The sequence below is a fragment of the Saccopteryx bilineata genome, chromosome 6 (genome assembly GCF_036850765.1).
Source record: "Saccopteryx bilineata isolate mSacBil1 chromosome 6, mSacBil1_pri_phased_curated, whole genome shotgun sequence".
In the NCBI taxonomy this organism is placed as follows: Eukaryota; Metazoa; Chordata; class Mammalia; order Chiroptera; family Emballonuridae; genus Saccopteryx; species Saccopteryx bilineata.
In genome coordinates, this window is record NC_089495.1 from 125186171 (window position 1) to 125210933 (window position 24763).

The following is a 24763-nucleotide window of genomic DNA, read 5'->3' on the forward strand; positions in this document are numbered from 1 at the left end:
TTCAGGCGGATGCAGGATGGGGAAACCTGTCCTCACCCCATGTAACAGCCCCGTAATTGGTCCCTCGCCCGCCACGTCAGCACCACGTGGCTTCTTTCCCTTGGTGTGTGGAGGACGATGGTGCCTCTGGCTATGGGGCTGAGTTCTAGTGGCTAGTCTGCAGTGGAGGCAGTTCAGAGAGTGGGCCTCTGGATCTTCTAGGACGCCCTAGTAGTGTGGTGGGTGTAACAGCAGAGCCTGAGCCCGAGCGTCACCAGGTTCCCTCTAAGAACCCACTCGGCTTGGAAAAGGCAGTGTGGCAGAGGGGACAAGGACTGTCCCAGTGAGCCACTTGGGGGTGTATGTGCCAGGCTGCCCATGGACCCTGAGGTCTCTGCCCCTCCTGTGGTACCTGGGGATGGTTTGCAGCCTGTCTGTCTTCCCCCAGTGGTCTTGGGGTGGGCTGCTTTTTTCTTGGATTGCAGGGAGGTGTGGAGTGGCCCGGACAGATACTGTGCTCACTCCTGTCTGCATGTTTCCTTCTCCCGCAGGCCTCTGGCTGTACCTGGCGGGAAGCAGCCTGCCCTGTCTCACGCTGATTGGCTCTCCTAATTTTGGGTACAGGTCAGTCCACCGGGACCTGGAGGCCCAGATTGCCATTGTGACGGAGAGCCAGGCCCTGCAGCAGCAGCTTCACCAGGTTAGTTGGGCGAGTGGGATTTCCCAGGGTGAAAAAGGCATAGCTGGGTGCTCAGTACTGCCTGTGTCACTGGTCCCTTAGAGCCTTGGTCAGCAAACTGCGGCTCGCTAGCCACACGCGGTTCTTTGGCCCCTTGAGTGTGGCTCGTTGGCCAGCTTAGCAGTATCCTAATTAAGTTAATAACAATGTACCTACCTATATAGTTTAAGTTTAAAAAATTTGGCTCTGAAAAGAAATTTCATTGTACTGTTGATATTTGGCTCTGTTGACTAATGAATTTGCTGACCACTGCCTTAGACTGTCCCGCTGGGGGCTGAGAGTGAGAGAGAACCGAGTCCTTGACAGTCTGCTAGGGGTGAGGATGCTGCCGCCAAGGGAACCTGTAGTCCAGGGTGGCCACTCCTCCTGCAGGGGCTGCTTCCTGGAGGGGAGAGCCCTGTTCTCCCCTTCCTGGGATCTGAGTACAGCATGGTTCCCAGTCTCTTCTAGGAATACAGACTCACTGTGTAGGGTTGCAAGGGGAGGAGCCAGGCTTGCTCAGGATGTGGGCCCTAACTTTAGGGAGGAGCTCTAGGCAGCATCCTGTCATTTCTGTAAAAGACTGTGTGGGGGAGGCAGAAGAAGGCAGGTGGCCCAGGCAGAGAGACACATAGGGAGCAGTGTCTTTGCAAGGGGAGCCGAAGAAGCCGGAAGAGGAGGCCACCCTTGCAGAGATCCCGGAGGCTGTGCAGAGGGGTTCACAGAGAAGTGACCTCAGGGACTTTGACGTCTCTGCCCACAGATCTCCGTGCCCCAAGTCAGTCCTTTTGCAGGGGCACTTTGGGTCGGTTTATTTCAGAGTGGGTTCATTTGGTGATAGTGTGGCTTGAGTCAGTTTTGAGATTGAATATGGAGGTGGATTCAGTGCCTGGGGGAGTACCAGGCCAGGAGCAGGGCCCCTCCTGGCGTGTTTGCAGGGTCTGGACCAGAGGAAACTTATGGGCAGCCTCTTATCTCCCCACATGTCTGGGGGTGGTGCTTGAGCAAGGCAGGGTCTTTTTTTCTTGGGGAGTGCCAGAGTCTTGGAGCTCTGTGTTGCTCTTTTCGTGCTCATGGCTGTCGCAAGACTTCTTTCCCTGAAGCAGGCGTGATAGGAGAAGACCAGCACTCTCCCTGAGAGCGAGGGGCGGGGCCTGCGAGACCACCTGACTAGCTTGGGCTGGCTCGGCATGGTGGTTTAGACAGGTGATTGAGTGAGGGTGGTCCTCCACAGTCTTCCTCTCCTGTTTCCCTTGGGAGAGGCTCCCACAGCACCTGGTCGGTCTGTACTCTCAGCCATTTGGAAGTTGGTGGAGCAGCCCTTTTCCTGCGCTAGGGCTGAAGGGTGAGGGGCTCAGGCCCCTGCCCTCCATGCTGCTGGCAGGCTAGCGACCCTCTGCCAAGGCCAGAGAAGCAAGGTGAGAGCAACGCTTCCCTGCCAGGGTGGGGAGGCAGCCACTCCTCAAGGTCGGCAGTGGTCTCTGCCCTCGCTTTACACCAGTGGTCCCCAACCCCCGGTCCGTGGGCTATTTGGTACCGATCCACAGAGAAAGAATAAATAACTTACATTATTTCCGTTTTATTTATATTTAAGTCTGAACAACGTTTTATTTAAAAAAAAATGAGCAGATTCCCTCTGTTACATCCATCTAAGACTCACTCTTGACGCTTGTCTTGGTCACATGATACATTTATCCATCCCACCCTAAAGGCCGGTCCATGAAAATATTTTCTGACATTAAACTGGTCTGTGGCCCAAAAAAGGTTGGGGAGCACTGCTTTATGGCAGTCAGGTTTACTTTCTGTTTCAAGTGGAGTAGAGGAGTTGCTGGGAACCCATTAGTTCTTGTACATGCAAGTGTGTATCTGATGGACTTGTCATGCTGTTGAGACTCGGGAATGTAGCAGCGTGCCCATGGGCAGGAACCTGGATGGTGCCTTGGCCTCCTGCATCTGTGGTCCTTTTTTTTTTTTTTTTTTTTTTTTTTTGCATTTTTCTGAAGCTGGAAACAGGGAGAGATAGACAGACTCCCGCATGCGCCCGACCGGGATCCACCCGGCACGCCCACCATGGGGCGACGCTCTGCCCACCAGGGGGCCATGCTCTGCCCATCCTGGGCGTCGCCATGTTGCGACCAGAGCCACTCTAGCGCCTGGGGCAGAGGCCACAGAGCCATCCCCAGCGCCCGGGCCATCTTTGCTCCAATGGAGCCTTGGCTGCGGGAGGGGAAGAGAGAGACAGAGAGGAAGGCGCGGCGGAGGGGTGGAGAAGCAAATGGGCGCTTCTCCTGTGTGCCCTGGCCGGGAATTGAACCCGGGTCCTCTGCATGCTAGGCCGACGCTCTACCGCTGAGCCAACTGGCCAGGGCGCATCTATGGTCTTGACGAGGAAGCCTTTCTGTGGAAGGGGCCAGCTTCCCTTCAGAGGACACTGCTCAGAGGCCCACTGGTGACTGTGTGAGGCTTTTATTCTCCAGTGTTTGGGAATTACTGTTGCGAAATTGTTGGAGCCTTTGTTGACGGGAGGAAACGGTCACGGCCTTGTTGCCTGGGATCTGCCTCCTGTGATCTGGGAATCTTGTCTGGCTGAGTGGGGCCATGTGCCGGGAAGGACCCCACAACCAGGGGCAAGAGGAAGTGGCAATGGTCATGCTCTGGGTGGCCAGCGGAGAATGTGACCGGCTCAGCAGGTTTCTGGCTACAAGGAGGCTTCCAGCCAGGGACAGAGGAAGCCCCCACAGCCTCAGTTCCAGCAGGGGACACTGGTCTCAGGGCAGGCTGGTGCAGAAGGTCCTGACATGCAGCTGTCAGCAGCGGCTGTCCTGGCCTTTCTGCCTCAGCTGCACAGAAGCCTGGTCTGCACAGACTGAGGCAGAACCCCAGTCTAGGAGGCTCTGCCCCTGAAAGTAGAGCTGTTGGTGTGAATTTGACCTCAGGCCAGGACCAGCTGTCTGGACCTGGGCTGATTTGGGGGAACATGTCCCCCAGGCTGGTGCCCGCAGGTCCTGGTGCTGGCTTCTCACCCCACTTCCTGAGTCAGGGAACTGAGCCCACATCCTGGCTCTTGAGCAAAGCTGGGCCGGTTGTGGTCAGGAGCCGCTTTCCCAAGTGACATATTTGGGATATTTTCTTTTTCTTTCCAAACCTGACTCCCTGGGGCTTTTGATTGTGGGAGGTGGCAGTCTTTTCTATGGTGTGGCACTTCTATTCCTTACACTGATATTCCATGCTTTGAAGTGCAGAGATGTGTTTCTAGATAATTCTACCTATATGCTGATACTTTGGGACTGCAGCCTCCCTTAGGGAGGCCTGTCCAATGCCTGATCCTGGGACTGCCTGGCCACACAGCCTCTACACAGCCCAGAAAGTCCCTAAAACCCCGCTGCCCGGGTGTCTGCTCCCAGCAACCATCTCCGGAGCCCTCCTGGGTATGTAGGAAGGGCCCCGCTGGGGTCATATTGGGCACCAGGAATGGGAGATATTTTTATCAGAGTCCAAAGTTCCTCCCTTCACTTAGTACATACAATAAAAACTGACAGCTTCCTGGTTTTGTTCAGAGAGCACAGTTTACCAGTTGTGACCCCAGAAAGGTTCCCTGGAGCAGCAGTGTGACCTAGATCAGCTGACTTCCTTCTGCATCCCTGGAGTGGAGTCAGGGAGGAAACTCAAGGGTTTCTGGTAATTTAATTGAAATCTTGGTTGTGTATTCATTTGAAAACATAAAGCTGGAGCCAGTCTGTGTAGACTGCTGCAAACCAGCCCCCCCGAGACCGAGCTGGCTTGTCTGTCAGGCATGTCAGTCAGGGGTCCAGCTCCTTGCCTCAGCAACCAGGAACCGGGGACCAGAGCTGGGATGGGAAGGTCTGCCAGAGCGGGGGGCTACGTGGACCCAGGCCTGAGACCTTATCCTGTTTTCCTCCCTGGGTCAGGGAGGTTGTCCAGGGACATGCCTTCGTTCTGCCCACAGAGGAGAGCGCCTGCTCCCGTGCAGTCTGGGGCAGCAGGCAGTGTTGTCTGTGGTGCTGCTGGTCTGCAGTGCACAGAGCGTCTTCATAGCATGACTGTTGGGTTCCTGTGGTCTTGTGGGATGGTGGGCAGTTATAGCCAAGGGGATTCGAGGTCCAGAGAGGAGCTCAACCCCTGAAAGAGGGAACGGCACATGTAGTATGATGTTTAAGACAGCTTCTCCTTCACCGATCCTAAACACAGTTTATGATAAGATAACTTTTTAATATGAGAACACTAACATTCATTGGGAGAACTAGAAGACACTAGCTAGTGCTTGGTCCACAAAGCATCGCTGAGATCATGGTTGTCCCCTATCCTTTCCTGTGTGCAGGTGGGAGGTGTAGCTTGTTTTTTTTTTGTATATATATATATATTTTGGTATTTTTCTGAAGCTAGAAACGGGGAGAGACAGTCAGACAGACAGACTCCCGCATGCGCCCGACCGGGATCCACCCGGCACGCCCACCAGGGGGCGATGCTCTGCCGCTCCGGGGCGTCGCTTTATTGAGACCAGAGCCACTCTAGTGCCTGGGGCAGAGGCCAAGGAGTCATCCCCAGCGCCCGGGCCATATCTGTTCCAATGGAGCCTCGGCTGCGGGAGGGAAGAGAGAGACAGAAAGGAAGGAGAGGGGGAGGGGTGGAGAAGCAGATGGGCGCTTCTCCTGTGTGTCCTGGCCGGGAATCGAACCCGGGACCCCTGCACTCCAGGCCGATGATCTACCACTGAGCCAGCCGGCCAGGGCGTTTGTTTTGTTTTTTAATGAAATTGGAATCACATGGCATATGTCACGTCATGTGTACTTTCCGACGTTAAATAAACGTTCTAGAATGTGGGCACCTTGTGGAGTGTGCTGGTTGTCCCATGGGTTTATGGTTCACTGGTTGGTGGACACTCAGGTGCTTCCCAGTTTTTCCTCATTCTCAATGCTGCTGTGATGAAGGTCAGTATGAGCTCAGTCCGTGGCTCTGGGTGCAGTTATTTGGGTGAAGTCTTGCAAGCAAAGTTTTCTGAGGTTCTGAGACCTGCTGCCAGATTGCTCCCCACCAAGGTGCCTACACCTGTCCCAGCAGCTGTGTGCGCATGAGCCCTGCTGGCTGGGCCTTCGCTGGCACTGGGTGACAGTGCAAAAACTGTCTCCTTTAAAAGGTAACCCCCAGTCAGTGAGGGTGAACTCACTTTCTTCCACCAGCTGTATTTCTTCAACTCCAATTTGCCTGTTCCGTGCGTGTCTCAGTCTTAAAAATTTAGCTCTCACACTTCTTAGTTTTTCTGAGGAATGTTTAAAAGAAAACTTACAGGGCAGGCTCAACACGTGAAGTCGGGCCAGCAGGCGTGTCACCTGGTGCTGGAGGAGACCCCTCATTCCTGTCTGTTCCTCTTCCTCAGGAGCAGGAGCAGCTCTACCTGAGGTCAGGTGTGGTGTCCTCCGCCACCTTTAAGCAGCCAAGTCGGCAGGTGAAGCTGTGGGTGAAGATGGTGACTCCACTGATTAAGAACTTCTTCTGAGGATCACAGGTACTGCCTCTGTTGCCGCCTGGCGTGGTGCTCCAGGGACCATTAGTAGGTTGCTTTGCCCCAGTCAGGCTCCTGGAACCTGGCAGGAGCCCAGGGCTCCCGTTTGTTCACTGGTTGCACATGAGTGTATTTCTCTCAGGTCGTGGATGGTCATCAGGTGTTTGCAGCCTGGTGCTAAATGAGGCAGCCCTTTCTCTTCTGTCAGGTGCCTCTCCACTGAATCCCAGGACTGGCCGTGATGGGGTCAGCCTCACAGAGAAGGCCGTGTGACTGTGGGGATACAGAGGTAGACTCTGGGCTCCCTCCTTAAAGCCGAGCATGTGGTGTAGAGCACAAGGCGTGGTAGGGAAGGTGCTCTGCTCAGGGAGGGCCTGGCTCATGGCCTTGGCCAGCTGTGTCTTGCCAGGGGAAGATTGTGTGGCACCCAACCTTAGGGCTACGGCCGTCTCCTTGACGCTTCTATGATGTGCAGTTGGTAATAGGAGACACTGTGCCCACCAAGGAGCCCGCTGTTAGCGGGGGAGGCTGCCACTTTGCCCAGTGAGTAGTCCCAGTATGAACTCTCTAGACACCAGAAGCCTGGGCAGGGTGTGGCTGCCACTAGAGGTTGGGTTCTCTCCCAGTGACCCTCTGTGTTTCTGACCCCTTTCATACCCTGACCTCAGCCCCTCTGGCCCCACATGGGATCAGTCTTCTGGCTCCACTGATCCTGCCACACTGGGGTTGGCAGGTGAGAGTGGTTGGGCCTTTGATGGGTGGGGTGGAGAGAGTGAAGGACTGTGAGGCCAGGCATTCTCAGAGTTGGTGCTCTGTGTTCACAGTGTGGGTTCCCTCGGGTCCCCTTAAAATACATTAAAAAACCCCAAATCCGGCCCTGGCCGGTTGGCTCAGCGGTAGAGCGTCGGCCTAGCGTGCGGAGGACCCGGGTTCGATCCCGGCCAGGGCACATAGGAGAAGCGCCCATTTGCTTCTCCACCCCTCCGCCGCGCTTTCCTCTCTGTCTCTCTCTTCCCCTCCCGCAGCCAAGGCTCCATTGGCGCAAAGATGGCCCGGGCGCTGGGCATGGCTCTGTGGCCTCTGCCTCAGGCGCTAGAGTGGCTCTGGTCGCAATATGGCGACGCCCAGGATGGGCAGAGCATCGCCCCCTGGTGGGCGTGCCGGGTGGATCCCGGTCGGGCGCATGCGGGAGTCTGTCTGACTGTCTCTCCCTGTTTCCAGCTTCAGAAAAATGAAAAAAAAAAAAACAAAAAAAAAAAAACACCCAAATCCCCAGGCAAGGGAAACAAAAGAAAAAAATAAACAAATGGGACTACATAAAACGAAGAAGTTTTTGCACAGCAAAAGAAACCATCAACAAAATGAAAAGAAAATCCACTAAATGGAAGAACATAGTCACCAATGATACATATGATAAGGGGTTAATATCCAAAATTTATAAAGAACTTATAAAAGTCAAGACCAAAAAAACCCACACAATCCAATTAGAAAGTGGGCAAAGCACCTAAACAGACACTTCTTTAAAGAGGACAAACAGATGGCCAATAGACATACGAAAAGATGGTCAACATCACTAATCATCTGAGAAATGCAAATTAAAACCACAATGGAATAGCACCTCATACCTTTCAGAATGGCTATCAATAAATCAACAAATAGCAATTGTTGATGAGGATGTGGAGAAAAGGGAACACTTGTGTACTATTTTTGGAAATGCACATTGGTGCAGCCACTGTAGAAAGCAGTATGGAGTTACTTCAAAAAATTCAAAATGGAACTGCTTTATGACCTAGCAATTAAACTTCTAGGAATACACCTGAAGAAACCAAAACACTAATTTAAAAAAATGTGGCCTGACCAGGCGGTGGCACAGTGGATAGAGCATTGGACTGGGATGTGGAGGACCCAGGTTCGGGACCCCAAGGTCGCCAGCTTGAGCGCGGCTCATCTGGTTTGAGCAAAAGCTCACCAGCTTGAGCCCAAGGTCACTGGCTTGAGCAAGGGGTTACTCAGTCTGCTGAAGGACCACGGTCAAGGCACATATGAGAAAGTAATCAATGAACAACTAAGGTGTTGCAACGCACAACAAAAAACTAATGCTTGATGCTTCTTATCTCTCTGTTCCTGTCTGTCCCTGTCTATCCCTCTCTCTGACTCTCTCTCTCTCTCTCTAAAAAAAAAAAAAAGCAAAAAACAAAAAACAAAATATGTGGGCCTGACCTGTGGTGGCGCAGTGAATAAAGCGTCGACCTGGAAATGCTGAGGTCGCTGGTTCGAAACCCTGGGCTTGCCTGATCAAGGCACATATGGGAGTTGATGCTTCCAGCTCCTCCCTCCCTTCTCTCTCTCTGTCTTTTCTCTCTCTCTCTCTCTCTCTCCCTCTCCTCTCTAAAATGAATAAATAAAAAAAAACTAAGCTTTAAAAAAAATATATGTATACCCTTATGTTCATTGCAGCAATATCTACTATAGCCAAGATCCAGAAGCAACCCAAATGCCCATCAGTAGATGAGTGGATAAAAAAGCTGTGGTACATTTACTCAATAGACTAAGAAGGAAATCTTACCTTTTATGACAGCATGAATTGAAGAGTATCACGCTAAGTGAAATAAGCCAGTCAGAGAAAGACAAATACCATATGATTCAGTTTATATATGGAATCTAATGGACAAAATAAACTTACAAACAAAATAGAAACAGACTCATAGATTCAGAGAACAGACTAACAGCTGTCAGAGGGAAGGGGTTTGGGGGAGATTGCATGAAAAAGTGAAGAGATTAGCAGAGAAAAAACCCTCATAGACACAGACAACAGTATGGTGATTACCAGAAGGAAAGAAGGGTGGGAGGAAGTAGAAGGGGATAAAGGGGGGATAAATGGTGAAAGAAGGAAACTTGACTTTGGGTGGTAAACACACAATACAATATACAGATTATCTAATATAGAACTGTACACTTGAAATCTAGATAATTTTATTAACCAATGTCATCCCAATAAATTCAATAAATTTTTTTCTTCTTTTCCAAGTGAGAGGAGGGGAAATAGTGAGACAGACTCCCACATGCACCCTGACTGGATCCACCTAGCAACCCCTGTCTGAGACTGATGCTCTGCCCATCTGGGGTCATACTTGCAACTGAGCTATTTTTAGCACCTGAGGTGGAGACTCCACAGAGCCATCCTCAGTACCTGGGGCCAATGAGCTCAAACTGGCCAGGGCCTTAAAAAAAACAACAAAAAACAAAAAAAAACACCCAAATTCCCTAACATTATAGAAAGATCATACCTGATTAAAACATCAGCAATTATTTCTTAGTGTCATCAAATACTTAGGAGGTATTTACAATTCCAATTGCCTTATAAGTATCTTTTATTTTGTTTACATTTTTTTTTGTGTGTGTGTGTGACAGAGAAACAGATAGGGACAGACAGAAAGGGAGAGAGATGGGAAGCATCAATTCTTTGTTGCGGCACTTAGTTGTTCATTGATTGCTTTCTTATATGTGCCTTAACCGAGGGGCTGCAGCAGACTGAGTAACCCCTTGCTCAAGCCAGTGACCTTGGGCTCAATCGAGCTGGTGAGCTTTGCTCAAACCAGATGAGCTCAAGCCGGCGACCTCAGGGTTTCGAACCTGGGTCCTCCGCGTCCCAGTCCGATGCTCTATCTACTGCTCCGCCGCCTGGTCAGGCTTGTTACATTTTTTGATGCCTTTGACTCGAGGTGCCGGTAAGGTCTACATCTTGTGATTGTGACATGTCACCTAAGCCTCTTTTAATCTGTAGGCTCCCTCATTTTTCCCCATTGAAGCGTATTTGTTGAACAAACCTTATTTTTGGGGGGTTTATTTAAAACATTTTTTTTTTTAGAAAGAGATTAACTTGTTTTTTTTTGTGGGTTTTTTTTAAATTTATTTATTCATTTTAGGGGGGGAGAGAGAGAGAGAGAAAGAAGGGGGAGGAGCAGGAAGCATCAACTCCCATATGTGCCTTGACCAGGCAAGCCAGGGTTTTGAACCGGCAACCTCAGTGTTTCCAGGTTGACGCTTTATCCACTGCGCCACCACAGGTCAGGCTATTTAAAACATTTTTGTGATCACCTCACTTCATGGGTATTTATAAAGGCCAAGGTGCCCCCTTCCCCATGGGCCTTCCAGGGGTGAGACTGGTTTCATCCCTGCACGTGGCCCTGGGGCTGCTTCCTGTGTCCTTCCTGAGGGCTGGCAGCTCTGATGGTCTCTTCATGGATCCTGTAGCCCACGCAGGCTTGCACTCACTGCTAGGTGGCTGGTTTTAGACCAAGGGCATCTGCATCCTCCCCCAGGGCCAGGCTGCCCAAAGGGTTCAGTGGTTTGGAGTTGGGTGCTGGGCATGGCCACCCTGCCCTGGGGCCGCAGCACATCAGTTAACACTGTTTACCTTCCAACTACTTATTAAATTGTCCTGTGGGACAATTAGACCAGAGAAGCCAAAAGAATGTGCCCAGGCCCTGGGTTTTTGTTTGGAGGGAGTACTCGAGTACTTGTTTTGGTAAATAGTACTCGAGTTCCTGTAGGCTCAGGGGGACCAGAGCAAACCTGCGCTGCAGCTCTGCTTGAGCAACCCCGACTGTTCTCTCTGCTCCATCTCCCTTTAGAGAGCTGATGGTAATTCCCTCTGCTAATTACCTTCAGAGCTACCCTGGGCAGCTCTCCCCAGACCTCAGCACCCTGACTCTCCCAGGCAGTCAGCCAGGCAGAGAGCTGATGCAGAAAGTGACTTTAGATGCAAAGCAGGTTTGCCCAGTCCACTTCCCTGTCACTGTATTGCAGCCCAGAAGTGAATCATGTCTTGGGAAGTTTGGAGATAATTTCATCAGCTACCCACAATATGTAGTATTTCAGGCTCTGAAGGCAAATTTGGGAAACCTTCCCATTTTCTGGTTATTACCAGGGTTTGAAAATGAATTGTTCGGTGGCCACTGGCCATTTTATCTCCTCCTGTCTGAGCAGTGGCTTTCCTGTCCCTCATGGCCTGGAGATGAAGGGCTGTAGTGACCCCTTCTGGCTAGCAGAGGTGGTTGCTGGGCAGCCGGGCTCCTCCGCCCAAACTCTTGCCTTTCTGGCCATAGCCCAATTCTCTGGGCCCCATGGAGGGGTGGTTGAAGTGTTGCAGGAAAATGACACCCAAATGGAGGATAACAGACATCAGACAACTTAATAGAGGAAGAGGAATTTATTAGTATCCCGCGGAGCATGTGGGGTTGTTAGCACCAAAACACGAGCTCCCCGAAGTTAGATTTCTTACATCTTATAAACCTTTTATAGGGTCGGTGTAAGGGTACGTGGTTCCTTTGAGGTCCTATGTGTACCTCGTGGCTCAAGGCGGGGTGTGGGAGTTTTGGCGAGGCAGCAAGGGGGAAAGGGTTCCCAGACCCCTGTCTATTTAGTACGTGTCTCCAGGAGGTCAGTTAGACATCTCTAGATGTGTATGATCTTTAACTGGCTGAGCCAGTCATTCCTGCAGGCCTCTTCTGCATTCTTCTGGTTTCTCCCCTCTCAGAAGGATGTTTTTCTTTTTTCCTCCCTCTGACCGGCTCCACCGGGCCCAGTATTGTTGTGAATTATCAGCCTCAGAATTAGGGCTTCCAGAACCTCTTTACCCATGGTTTGGGTGAGAAAGTTTTTACAAAACTGCTGGATCAAGTGGAACTTAGAATGTGGCCAGATATTCCTAAGTGGCTGCCTTGACTTTGCTTTTAATCCTAAAAATACTATGGGTGCCAGCCTGTGGGCCCTATAAACTGCCTCCCTGTGCTGTTTCCCAGTGTATCTCCTCCTCTTGTCTGCACCCCACACCCTTACCAGCCTCCGAGGGCAGCCCAGGCTCTTTGCTGGAATGGCCTGCATCGGCAGGTCTCCCAGAGTCAGGTCTGTGGCTCGCTGGTGTCATTTGGCTGAGATGCTTCTGGTGGCATATGACACAGCCTCCTACCATGCCCCAGGTCTCAGCCAGCTCTGGCCCAGGGCAGCCCCCAAGTCGGCATCACAGTACCCCATTCCCTCAGGGCAGGAGCCCATGGAATGGGGAGGGATGACCGCTGGGCTACCACACACTCTCCCCACTGGCTTGGGAGTGGGATTCTGCGGCCTCTGTGTGCTGTCGGCTCTGTGCTGGGGCCTGCCTTTCCTTGTAGGGCACGGTGTTTTCCTTACCCCTGTCTCCTGGGCAGCTTCAGGGGCCTAAAACCTGAGAGGCTGAGTGACTTGTCTAGGAACAGGGCACTTGCCTTCCCCATGTCTCTGCAGTCTTGTTCCTAGGACTGCAGGGCATGGAGGAAGTCTCACTGGTTTGGGAGCCAGGGTATCTTGGCATCTGAGCAGCATCCCTGGACTGTTTCAGGGCATGTTTTGACCTGTGTCATGACCCCTCTCCCTTGCCCATCCAGGCTGCTGGAGGTAGGCAGCACACAGTGTAGGACAGGGAACAGAGGCAAAGACGTTGCCCCAGTGGTAAAAAGAGACTTGTAGACACACTTGGCTAAGCTGGTCCCTGAATCTGAGATCATTATTCCCAGTGTTTTCAGCAAGCAGGCTGTTGATGGGGATGTGTGTTAGCTGCATGGAAATGTTGCCTTTGTGGAGTGGGGGGGAGGGGGCGGCACCACCATACCTGAGGAAGGTTCTTGTCTCAGAGAAGGGGATAATAATGCTTTAGGAGGACTGTGTGGTGGCCGCAGCTCTGTCCCTTCATTGGTGGATCATTGGCATGCAGGGGTCAGGCCGAGAGTTGTGGCTGCTATACCCTAACCCTCCCTTGATGCTGCTAGTCGGAAGAACTTAACCCAGCTGGTCCTCTTGGGCAGTCAGGACATGGAACTTTGGTTCCTAGGACACTCATCTCGGCTGCTGGGAATCGGGGCTTATCCCCAAGCCTGTGCCAGGCCCTGGGGGCCACTAGGTACCGAGCTGAAGGCCAGCTCAGTTGACTCAGGCACAACTCAGTTATTTCATTGTTTTAATCCAACCTGCACCCCTTCCTTCATGCTGCCCTCCACCCTTGGCTAGTCAGATGCATGTGGTTCTAATGTGTTTTAATTATTTAGAACAGAAAACAACTTCAGTTCCTATAAAGATGAGTCCTAGTCACAGGGTGGAGTTTCCAGCCGTCAGTTAGGCCTTGTGGCTGGGTCTGGATGGGGAGCGGCTAGACCTGAAGGAGCAGGGCCACGGCCGCCAGGACCCACTTTGATGCCTTTTCTTTGGTCTTCAGGTTAAAGGTCCAGACGTAGGTGGGGCCGCGGATACGTGTTTTGTAAACAGGACACTCATATATGTTCTTGGTCTCCATGCGGTCTACAGGGATGGCCTTGATGAAGATGACAGGCATGGCTGGCGTCAGCTCCTTCAGCCGCGCTTCAGTGATGACTCCGGTCTGGGTGTCCCAGCGAGCTCCTGCAGGACAGTGCTGTCAGTGAGTGAGGGGAAGGGCCGGAAGGGAGACCCCTGGCTTAGCTCCGCCCCAAAGCACACAGGCCAGGTGCCGGGCACAGGAACTGCTACAGATGGAGTTGTAAACGGATGCTACTGGGTATTGTGACAGCCCATATCCCACGTGCACTGAGCACAGCCCGGCACTACCCACTTGGCCCATTGTTCAGATTGTGATGTCCTAGAGCCTCATCTGCCAGCCTCTTCTCAGTGCAAGAAAGCACCACTGCTGGTCCCTGCACCTGTGATGTCTGTGCACATGCAGTGTCTGTTGCCTCTACATACACGAAGCTGTCACTGTGCATATGCAGTGTCCACTATACACAGCTGTCACTGTGCGCATGCAGCATCGTCTATACACGCACACGGAGCTGTCACTGTCTGTGCATATGCAGCCTTGCCTAGACATGGAGCTGTCACTGTGCGTGCACAGGCAGTGTTGCCTACACATATGCACACGGAACTGACACTCTCCTTTATCCAGGCTGCTACTAGTTCCACACTCCCCGGTTAGTGATGTTTACATCTCCTGTCTGTAATTCCAAAATAAATCTGGAGGATGGCTGCCGCTGTGCTGTTTGTGGTGATGTGGGACCCAGAGGACCCTGACACCTCTGCAGAAGGAGTCATGTCACTCACTGAGTAGGACAGACACATGTGGTAGAGTAGTTGGCACTCAGAGTGGGGCTAAGGAAGTGGTTTGCCTGACGGTCCTGTCTGGCCAGGCTGCTCGGGCCTGGCCCTTTGGGCACCAGGACCTGGGCTAATAGGAGGTGGACAGCCAGGCCTCCCTGAAACCTGTGCCTGGGGCAGCAGCAGCTCAGAGAGAAAGTGGGATTTGGACAGCAGCTCTAGCCAAGGGAGGATCCTGAACTCCCCCCCCTCACCCACCAAATGCACATCTGTCCTGGGCTGGCTCCCTGTCCCCAGGTCTGGAAGGAGAGTCCTTCCTCACCTTGAAACAGGAACTCAGATTGAGGGTAAGCCTGCTGACTTCCGTTCCTTCCAAACCTCTTTTTGAGCCGATTGTCAGAACCTTGTCACTGTGTCCAGTCCACTCCAAGCTGCGAGCTAATGGGGCTGCTCTGAGCGCCTGTCCCACCCCCCCCTTGCAGTGCACAGCTGGTGGTTGCCAAGAGCACAATTCTGTAGGCACCATCGACTCTCTCTCTCCTCACCTTCCATGAAGAGCCCATACACATAGGAGCCCTCTCGTGGGGGGGCAGTCATATCCTCCCGGTTCTTCTTGGTCACTTCCACAGACAGACACATCTTGTCCAGCGGCCACTCATTCTTCCTGGCCATGGACTGCATGATGGCAGTGAGGAAGGATTGGGGGTTGAAGAAGCCAGCCAGCCACACTGTGGTGGGCAGGGCAAAGTCTGTCGTCCAAGCCTCGAGCTCCTGGGGAGGAAGACGAGCGGGTCATGCAGGGAACTCTCAGCAGAGCACAGAGAGTGCCTGACAGACCCATCAGAGTAGCTGCAGGCCCAAGACATGCTTTCCTGTCTGGCTCCATTTTTTTTTCTTTTCATTTTTCCGAAGCTGGAAACGGGGAGGCAGTCAGGCAGACTCCCACATGCGCCCGACCGGGATCCACCCGGCACGCCCACCAGGGGGCGATGTTCTGCCCCTCTGGGGCGTCGCTCTGTTGCATCCAGAGCCATTCTATAGTGCCTGAGGCAGAGGCCATGGAGCCATCCCCAACGCCCGGGCCATCTTTGCTCCAATGGAGCCTTGGTTGCGGGAGGGGAAGAGAGAGACAGAGAGGAAGGAGAGGGGGAGGGGTGGAGAAGCAGATGGGTGCCTCTCCTGTGTGCCCTGACCGGGAATCAAACCCGGGACTCCTGCACGCCAGGCCGATGCTCTACCGCTGAGCCAACCAGCCAGGGCCTGGCTCCATTTTTTTTTTTTTTGTTTTTTTTTAATTTTTTTAATTTTTTTATTTATTCATTTTAGAGGGGGGGGAGAGAGAGAGACAGGAGAGACAGAGAGAGAGAAGGGGGGAGGAGCTGGAAGCATCAACTCCCATATGTGCCTTGACCAGGCAAGCCCAGGGTTTCGAACCGGCGACCTCAACATTTCCAGGTCGACACTTTACCCACTGCGCCACCACAGGTCAGGCCCTGGCTCCATTTTAAATGAGGGACCAAGAGTAGGAGGACCAAGGAAGGCAGGCTAAACTTTGGGGAGAATTTGGGAACCCAAAAGAGGTTTCTGCTTTCATCATCTCGCCGCTTTCAGAAGGTGGCTCAACAGATGAGCATGTCAACTGGGCTTTCTGAGCCGTGTTGGCAAGAGCTCTATTTGTGTCACTAGAAGCTGCTTCTGCTTTAAGCCGGCTATTTTCTTCCTTTAGGGGAAATGGCCTACATTGTCAGGCGTCTGTGGGGTGTGGACCAGGCCCTTCTGGCCCTGCTCTGACAAAAGCCAGGCTAGCAGGGGCCTCTAAGCCTCTGGGGGGGGGCACGTTCCCCCTCACAGCCATGCTCCTGTAGGCTGTGGATGGGGTGGGGTATGCTGAGGCATACCTGGAGAACCCCATCCTTACCCTGATCCGGAGCAGCAGGTCGGCGTACCAGGCCGCCAAGCCCATCATGGAGGGGTAGGCTCGGGCCACCCACATATCGGGCACGGTGTCGTAGAACAGAGCCGTGGACAGATCTTCCATGTCAGTCGTGATGGTCAGCTCCCCCTAAGGGACAGAGAAACGGGTACTAAGGGGCCCTGGCTGTGACACTTGGCATGGTGCAGATCTAGTATTTCACAGGCCTTGTTTCACCGACTCTTGGCAAGGCCGGGAGCACCACCCATAAGTGTTGTGAGAATGTTTCACACAGGGTGTAGGTTACCATGGTGCTTTCTGCCAGGGACTAGTCTAGATCATGCAACATCAGGGCGGTTAAGTCTTTTGCAGACCAGCAGGAAATTTCTAGTGGACCAGCAGCAGTCCATGGACTGGCGGTTGAAAACCACTGTTCTGCCTGACCAGGCAGTGGCACAGTGGTAGAGTATTGGACTAGGATGCAGAGGACCCAGGTTCGAAACCCTGAGGTTGCTGGCTTGAATGTGAGCTCGTCTGGTTTGAACACAGCTCACCAGCTTGAGCCCAAGGTCGCTGGCTTGAGCAGGGGGTCACTTGGTCTGCTGTAGCCCCCCCCCCCCCCCCCCCCCCCGGTCAAGGCACATAAAAGAAAGCAGTCAATGAACACCTAAGGTGCCACAACGAAGAATTGATGCTTCTCATCTCTCTCCCTTCCTGTCTGTCCATCCTTATCTGTCCCTTTCTCTGTTTCTCTCTCTGTCTCTGTCACAAAAGAAAAAAAAAGGGAAAAAACCCACTGGTGTAGGTGATTTTGGTGGCCTGTTCTGGATGCCCACAAGTTCAAACTAGGACGTGGACGGGCTCATGCCGACGGGCCTGGGTTCGGCTGTTTGTTTTGCACTTGAGGGGTGAGTCCTCGTGCGCTGGCCAGCCCGCTTCCCGTCTGTTCCTGGGGCCCGGACAACCCATATTTTTACCTTCAGCCCCAAGTTGAGCTCCTTCAGTGAGCGACGCATCTCATTGGTTAGGATATTCATCCGTTCACATTCCTGAAAGGCAACCACTACGTAGGGTGTCTTTTCTGCTGCCTTCGCCATGATCTCGGCCATGTTGAATGCCTCCGGGATCTTCTCGAGGATGTCATCCAGCACGGCCTTCACCTGGAAGTCGGGCCCACCAGCCCTGTCACTGCGCTACGCTGGCAGTTCTGCCCCACACTCACAGCCCCGAGTCTGGGAGCAAAGACAAGTGCGATTGCTGGAAAAATGGGACCATGTCTGACAAGGGGTAAGGGTCTTGTCTAAGAAGCTGAGTGTCCAGTCCCCATTGTCAAGGCCATGTGGCTGTGGCCATGGGAGCATCAGGCCCCCCTCACCCAGTACTTTCAGACATGCATCAGCTTCCATGGCCCTGTGGGATCATCTGATAGCTGTGGCATTGTGACATTGTCCCCAGTGTCGGCTGTCTGCAGGGACCGTGCAATGAGTGGCCCACACGATGGCTGGGTACACTGCCTGCCCATCTATAGGCTTCTGGTGTAAAAATCATTAGACCAAGAAAACAGTCACAGGGCTTAAGAGCACTGAGGGTCTCCCAATCAAGAATGTGTTCTACTTACTGGGAAGCCCACTACTTAGCTGATTTTTAATAGACTGCACCCAGAATACATTGCAAAGTGCAAAGGTGCCCTGGCCGGTTGGCTCAGTGGTAGAGTGTTGGCCTGGCATGCAGAAGTTCTGGGTTTGATTCCCGGCCAGGGCACATAGGAGAAGCGCCCATCTGCTTCTCCACCCCTCCCCTTCTCCTTCCTCTCTGTCTCTCTCTTCCCCTCCCGCAGCCAAGGCTCCATTGGAGCAAAGATGGCCCGGGCGCTGGGGATGGCTCCTTGGCCTCTGCCCCAGGCGCTAGAGTGGCTCTGGTCTCAACAGAGTGACGCCCCCTGGTGGGCAGAGCGTCGCCCCCTGGTGGGCGTGCCGGGTGGATCCCGGTCAGGTGCATGCGGGAGTCTGTCTGACTGTCTCTCCCCGTTTCCAGCTTCAGAAAAATACAAAAAAAAAAAAAAAGTGCAAAGGTGCTGATGCATCCTGAGACACAGAGGTAACCCAGACCAGTGAAGATTTATTAAACGCTCTTATATTCTCTGACCTTTTCTGCTGCTGTGGGCGTTAATGGTTTCTGCCCACTGGCATCATTTAAGCTCCCCTGGAGGGGCTGTCCTGGGAGACCCTGCTGCTGCTCTCTGGGATCTCGGGCTCACACTAGCGCATGCAGACGGTGGCAGGGAGCCTGCCCAATGACCCGCGGATCCCGTGCTCCTCCTTGGGCCCGTGAACCTGCACCAGTGCCACTGAGACTTACTAGCAGGGGTCCACCCTAGAGCTCTTGATTCCAAGGTCTGGGGTAGGACCCAAGTGTGGTTGCTAACAGCTGCTGCCAATCAGGGCACATTTGTGACTCCAGATTCTGGGCCCTGCCCTTTGCTGTCATGGGTGGACCATGAGGCTCCTACCTTCTCTTCACGAGATACCCCAGTGCCGGCTCCCGAGTCTGTCTCTTTGGGCTGCATTTCCAAGACAGTGCGAAACAGCTTCTCCGAGGTGACCGTCAGAAAGCCAATCTCTGCGTTGGGATGCAGGCCGTATAGGTAGGGACTCTCGGGGGGCAGGTTCTCGTTGATGTATTCATGGTAACCCTGAGAAGGGGAAGGATGGTCAGCACGCTGCCAAGGTAGAGCAGTGTGAGCTGGAACTTCCTTAAGAGAATGATCTGCCCACGTCTTGCCCTCGGCGCCCACCCACTGATCCCCTGGCCCCTTCCTGGGCTGCTCCTCTTTCCTCCCCAGCTACCCAGCCGAAGCTCCCTCCGCAGAGGCTGTGCTTCAAACCCTTTCATCCTGGTTCCCTTGCTTCTTGCTCAATTACTGATACAACATTTGTGATTTGAGGCTCTCAGTGGGTAGTCAGCCAGAATACCATTAACCTCTGTGATTCTGCGTCACAGAGTGAGTTTGTGTTCAATTCGTGGCCTGTCCCTGAGAAAGCACTCCTCACCTTGTAATCCAGGTTGGGGGGGATCTGGAACCCTGGGGCCAGCTGGGTCTCTCCCTCCAGCATCTCCGCCCGGATGTATTCTACCAGGTAGGTCCTGCAGAGCCGGCGGTCCCAGTCATCCGTGATGTGGCCACCGTACATGATTTCGCCAAACAGGTAGCGGAGATCATCCCAGGGCACCTGGAGAGGGGACAGAGGCCTTTCCTGCTAACTGCCACTTTCTGTCTGTATTTAGTGTGAGAGCCAGCTCATATGTGGCAGGCCTGTAGGGTCACCTGCTGCCCTCATCCCCAGGCCCAAGGCTCACCTCCTCCCCGTATTCCACCATTCTTAGGTGTCTGACTCGGGTGGCAGGGGACAGCCTCTGGCCCTTGCCCACAGCCTGCTCTCTGTACTTTGTGACTTGGCTGGAACTCTGCCAGTGCCTCAAATCCCACAGGTCCACCCTCCGGCCCCAACTTGCCCCTTTGCCCATTCCTCTTTTATCCCCCACACTCTGAAACTCAGAGCCATCTGTGGCTCTGTCCCTCCATGTCTACTTTTACCAAAGCAGTTTAATTCTACATTGACTGGGTTTTGACTTTTGGCCATGAAGTCCAGTTCATCAGACCTTCAAGTGGGTCTTTCTTCGGATCCCACACAGAGTGCCCTGGCTCTGAGCTTCCTTGTGTATTCCTCCGTCCCAGTGGCTCTTACCCACCTGCATCTCAGGTCTTTGCAGCACAGACCCAATGGGGTGGGCAGTGTGACCTAGCAGACATACTCATCCTGGCTTTCTGGGCCCACAGTCTAACCAAGTGAGCCAGGTAGCCAGACCATGGGCTGTTTATTTCTCCGCTCATCCCACCCTCAGTGGCTGACTTGGCTGTCCTTTCTCGCTTACCTGTTACACGCTCTCCGACTGGGTGCCCGCTCCTCAGCTGCCACTATCCCCAAACATACCATGTAGCCTCCCCAGCAAGGCCGGAGCCCATTTTGCTAGTGTCCACGCCCTAGCGTGTACCAGTCCCTCCCACACAGCCATGCCCCACAGGGGGGCCATGGGGGCCACAGTGACAGCCACGTGGCATTTCAAGTTTTTTTGTTTTTTTTTTTGTATTTTTCTGAAGCTGGAAACGGGAAGAGACAGTCAGACAGACTCCCGCATGCGCCCGACCGGTATCCACCCAGCACGCCCACCAGGGGCGATGCTTTGCCCACCAGGGGGCGATGCTCTGCCCCTCCGGGGCGTCGCTCTGCCGTGACCAGAGCCACTCCAGCGCCTGGGGCAGAGGCCAAGGAGCCATCCCCAGCGCCCGGGCCATCTTTGCTCCAATGGAGCCTTGGCTGCGGGAGGGAAAGAGAGAGACAGAGGAAGGGGGAGGGTGGAGAAGCAGATGGGCGCTTCTCCTATGTGCCCTGGCCGGGAATCAAACCCGGGTCCCCCGCACGCCAGGCCGACGCTCTACCACTGAGCCAACTGGCCAGGGCCACATTTCAAGTTTTTTAGCAGCCACTTCAGTATGAAGTTCATTCCAAAGGTATCAGCATAAAAATTATTGTTTTACATTCTTTTTTTTTGTACCAAGCTTTCTAATCCAGGGTGTAGTTTGTACTTGCTGCGTGTCACATGTGGTTGGTGTGGCTGGTATGGATGGAGGCCAGCTACCCTGCGGGCCTCCTGGTGTGGGGCCTCTGGGCATGCACCCAGCCATGTTTGCAACCGTGTTTTCCCTGAGGGTTGTTGCTTCCACTGCGCCTGCCTGGAGCAGATGTTTACCAAATGCTGGCGAGGTCAAGTTCACTGAATAAGAACTTGTTGCTTAATCAATTGGCTCTTGAATTTATAGTAGTCAGAACATTAACATTCTCTAAGTTGTTTTGTGACAGCGTTTCTTCTCTGCTCAGTTATCTCTGTGTGCTTAGCAGCTGCTTCCATGGGGTTTTACTTATTTGCTGTGGGGGCAGTTGTCAGGCAGAGTGGGCACACCATACTCCGCCTCCCTGGCTCCCATGAGCTGCCTCCTGGCAAATGTCACTCCCCTTGGGTGGGGACAGTGGCCCAATCCCCAGAGACAGATGCCATCAGCATTCTCACACCTGCGATGATTCCCCAAGTGCCTGTCAGACACATCACCAGACCTCCCCCGAGAGTCTGAGCACATCTGTGTCCTAGTCCGGAGGATGGAAGGGCCCAGAGACACGGGCGAGTCTGTCAGTCAGGTTACTTGTTGCCTCCCTGGAGCTGGGACACAGGACAGTTCTCTGTCCTGATGGCCATCCTTACCCTTCTTCCCCATGGCAGGGAGCACACAGGACAGCCTGGGTTCTGCGTGTGCACAGTGGGGGAGCGTCTGAGCAGATGTCTGAGAAGATTCCGGCAAGACCGTTCCTCACAGCAGTGTACCCAGAGACAGCTGCCATGACAGAACTGTGGTGACAGGGGAAATACTTCCCATGGCCGATTTATGTGTGAGCGTTCAGAGCACAGAAAGCCTTCCAGGCTCAGACTTGGGTGACAGCAGTGCTTGAGGGAGGGAGGCGGAGCTGTGTTCCCCCAGGGTCTAGGCTGGTGGCTCCACTGTGGCTGCCTAGGCTGGGGCAGGGGAGTCCTCTCTGGGCTGTGGGCCAGGATGGTGCTTGACATCACAGGTCATCAGAGGCCAGACCCTCGTCAGGCTGCCCCAGGAGCTGTGCTCACTTCTCCTTGGCCTGGCCTGGCCTGGCCTGGCCTGAGGCCACACCTCTCCACCCTCCTCCAGATTCCTTACCATAGCTGGGAAACAGGGGAGGCTCCTAAAACTAGGGCTCCCAGGTCAGGCAGGGCACTTCCCACCTTTCCTCACTGAGCCCCCAAAGCTCGGAGACCGGGGTGTTGTCCCTAGGCTCCAGGAGGTCAGCTAGTGAGGGGCAAAACTGGGCCTCAAGCCCGGGTCCCTGGCCCCAGCACGCTTTCTGTCTGTGCCACAAGGGGGCAGGCAGCTCTGCTGCCCTTCCTCACCCCTCGCTGGGAGGGAGGGGTCTGCTCTGACCACCTACCTTGCTCCCTTGCCCCCAGGAGGTTTGGAGGAGCACTGCTCTTACTGCCCGTTCTCCTGTCTCACTCAATGTTGGATGGGCAAGCCACAGTCCTTGTCGCTGTTGCTTTAGGGGCCAGAGGAGGAACCCAAGTCTTGGGGTGGGGGGAACAGCCCTCTGCCTTCTGGGGCTCACAGAGGCAGGTTCTGGGTGAGCGCCAAGCTTCCTATAAGGAAGGTCCTGAGAGGGCCAAGCATGGTGGGAGACCCACCCAATTCCAGATGGTGGCCAAGCCTTAGGGTCTCTAGTCAGGCCTCTGGGCTGCCCATAGGGGCACAAGCCACTCACTGCTGGGCTTGGCCCCACATCTGTGGTCATACCTCCAGGCCACACTCGTTGCCTAGGCCTGCTAGTTCCCTCACGGCCAGGGACCATTCCTGGAGGGTGTGCTGGCTCTCTTTCCAGTCCTCTGTGGCGCTGTGTCCGACCACACATTTTATTTTCAATAAAATTGGCAAGAAGTGTTCCCATCCTTCCTCTCGTGGTGTCTGGGTTCCATGTCCAGACAGTGACCCAGCATTGGCCTTATTCAATCCAGATCACGCCACCCACAGGTGCTGGGATTCCTAGGGGCATCCCTACTCAGGTGTCGGACACCGGACCCCCGAGGAGTGTGATGACAAGCAGAGATGCTGCCAGATGGCTGGCACCTGTGGGGGGGGGTGGCCGATGTCCAGGTGCTGATCACGGAGCCAGGTTGGCGGGCTGGAGAGGCCCTTACTGCCTTGGCTGTGACTCAAGACAAAGAACAAAGAAGAGAGGGAGGGGGCGGGAGGAAGGAGGATTGAGCAGGGCACTAGCCCCACCCTCACCTTAGTGTTGGCCTCCAGGTAGTTGTACAGCACGTTGATGGAGATGGTGAGGTCCCCATTGTTGAAGGGGTATGACCTGTTCCAGCCCTGGGCCCCAAACTTGCGCCTTTCGGCCACCACAGCATGGAAGTAGCAGAGGGCAAACAGAATGCACTTGAACTCGAGCTCCTTGGTGCACATCTCCAGGGTGTCCTGCAGGGGGCGCACGCTCTGTCAGGAGGTATTCCAAAGCTTTTGCCCACTGGGACCAGGTCCCACCTGCCCACTCTTCACAGGGGATGGGGTGCAGATGGGGGAGCCATTGTCTGCTCCAGGTCTGCAAAGCCTAGGAGGGAACACTTGGAACACTGGCAGAAAGTGTTTCATCACTTATGAGGTATTTACAAGTCAAAATACTGACTTCCTAATAAAATAGTCCCCAACACAGGATCTGTTGGGGTGTACTTAACAAGTTACGAGCATTCCTCCTTGTTTACAGACAAACAGTACCCCACCTTCAGAACAATGGGTTGGGTCTTCCCATCGGGGGCAGGGTGCTCAGCAAGCCCTTTCTTTCCTGGGCCCAGGGAAAAGCAGTCCCAGCCCAAACTGGGATCAGGTTTGTGAAATGTTACTGATTATGCTTAGTCTTTGCTAAGTGGGTGGCTCTTAAACACATGGAGGCATCTGGAAGCTTAGCGGCATCTTTCTTATCCTGTGAGTGCCTCTGAGTGGGGAGGAAGGGCAGGTGGCTATCACATGGCCAGGATAAAGAGACAAGTGCCAGGAGGAAGTGCCCCGTGTCTGGAGAAGGGCCTTGGCTCGCTGCAGCTGGGCGCCCCCGCCCTGGGGACTTGCTCCAGGGTCTCGAATCCCCTGCACCTGGTGAACCCCTGCTCACCACTCTGGTCTTGGCTGTCTCTGCCCAGCAAACACTGGCTTGGATGTCCCCTGTGCCCACAACACCCCAGGGACACTACCGACTGCTTGGAGGGGGAGTGGGGGACCTTGTGTACCTCTCCTGCCTGTGGTTCTCTGTGACTTCACTCTGACCTTGGAAGGTCCCTTAAAAGCCAGCAGGGAATTTTTAGTTGATGAATCAGATAGTTTCATCTATGGTTTTCTATATTAAATCCATCAGATCTAGTTCTGCAGTGTTGGCACAGTGCGTTCTGCAAGTTGGTTGTTAGGTGTTACTGGAAAATATGGGGTTTCTTCTTCAAAAAAGTTTTAGACTCAAACTTGGAGACCAAGTGTGTGCACCCAGAGAGTTCTAGCGCAAGACAGGGTGGCGGGCCCAAAGAATAAACAGTGGTGCTGAGAATCTGCAGGAGGGAGCAAGGAAGACAGGGTGGTGGCTTGGGGACAGGCTTGGTTTGGAGGAAGGACTCGTGAGCCAAGACCCCAGTGGAAATGGAGGGGACAGGTCTTCAGACCAGGCAGGCTGAGGCCCCTGCAGCCCACTCTGGAAGACTAGGAAGCCCAGATTAGCATCCTCACTGAGAGCAGGTAGCAGGGGGAGACCTGGGCCTGGACAGGGTGCAGAGCCCAGTGAGGCCACAAGGAGGGAGAGCAGGGGCTGGGTGGGGGGCACTGTGGCCCCAGCAAAGCTGACTGACCACTGGAGAACTACCC

General features: G+C 53.8%; 2 protein-coding genes across 3 annotated transcripts in view; one reads left to right on the forward strand and one right to left on the reverse strand.

The window, feature by feature from the left end:
- PGS1 (phosphatidylglycerophosphate synthase 1) overlaps positions 1–14250 on the forward strand; it is a 48065-nt gene extending 33815 nt beyond the window's left edge. The window contains exons 8-10 of the mRNA XM_066237600.1: positions 531–679; positions 6093–6221; positions 13557–14250. Coding sequence (XP_066093697.1) covers positions 531–679; positions 6093–6212 — 269 coding nt within the window. The 3' untranslated portion in view covers positions 6213–6221; positions 13557–14250. The remainder of the gene's footprint in view (positions 1–530; positions 680–6092; positions 6222–13556) is intronic.
- The window catches only part of DNAH17 (dynein axonemal heavy chain 17), a 106438-nt gene continuing 95076 nt past the window's right edge, over positions 13402–24763 (reverse strand). For both annotated transcript variants that reach the window (XM_066237599.1, XM_066237597.1), the window contains exons 74-80: positions 23150–23341; positions 19281–19460; positions 18740–18922; positions 17208–17390; positions 16237–16380; positions 14864–15089; positions 13402–13649 (exon numbers count right to left, since the gene is read on the reverse strand). In XM_066237599.1, the coding sequence (XP_066093696.1) occupies positions 13402–13649; positions 14864–15089; positions 16237–16380; positions 17208–17390; positions 18740–18922; positions 19281–19460; positions 23150–23341 (1356 nt within the window). The remainder of the gene's footprint in view (positions 13650–14863; positions 15090–16236; positions 16381–17207; positions 17391–18739; positions 18923–19280; positions 19461–23149; positions 23342–24763) is intronic.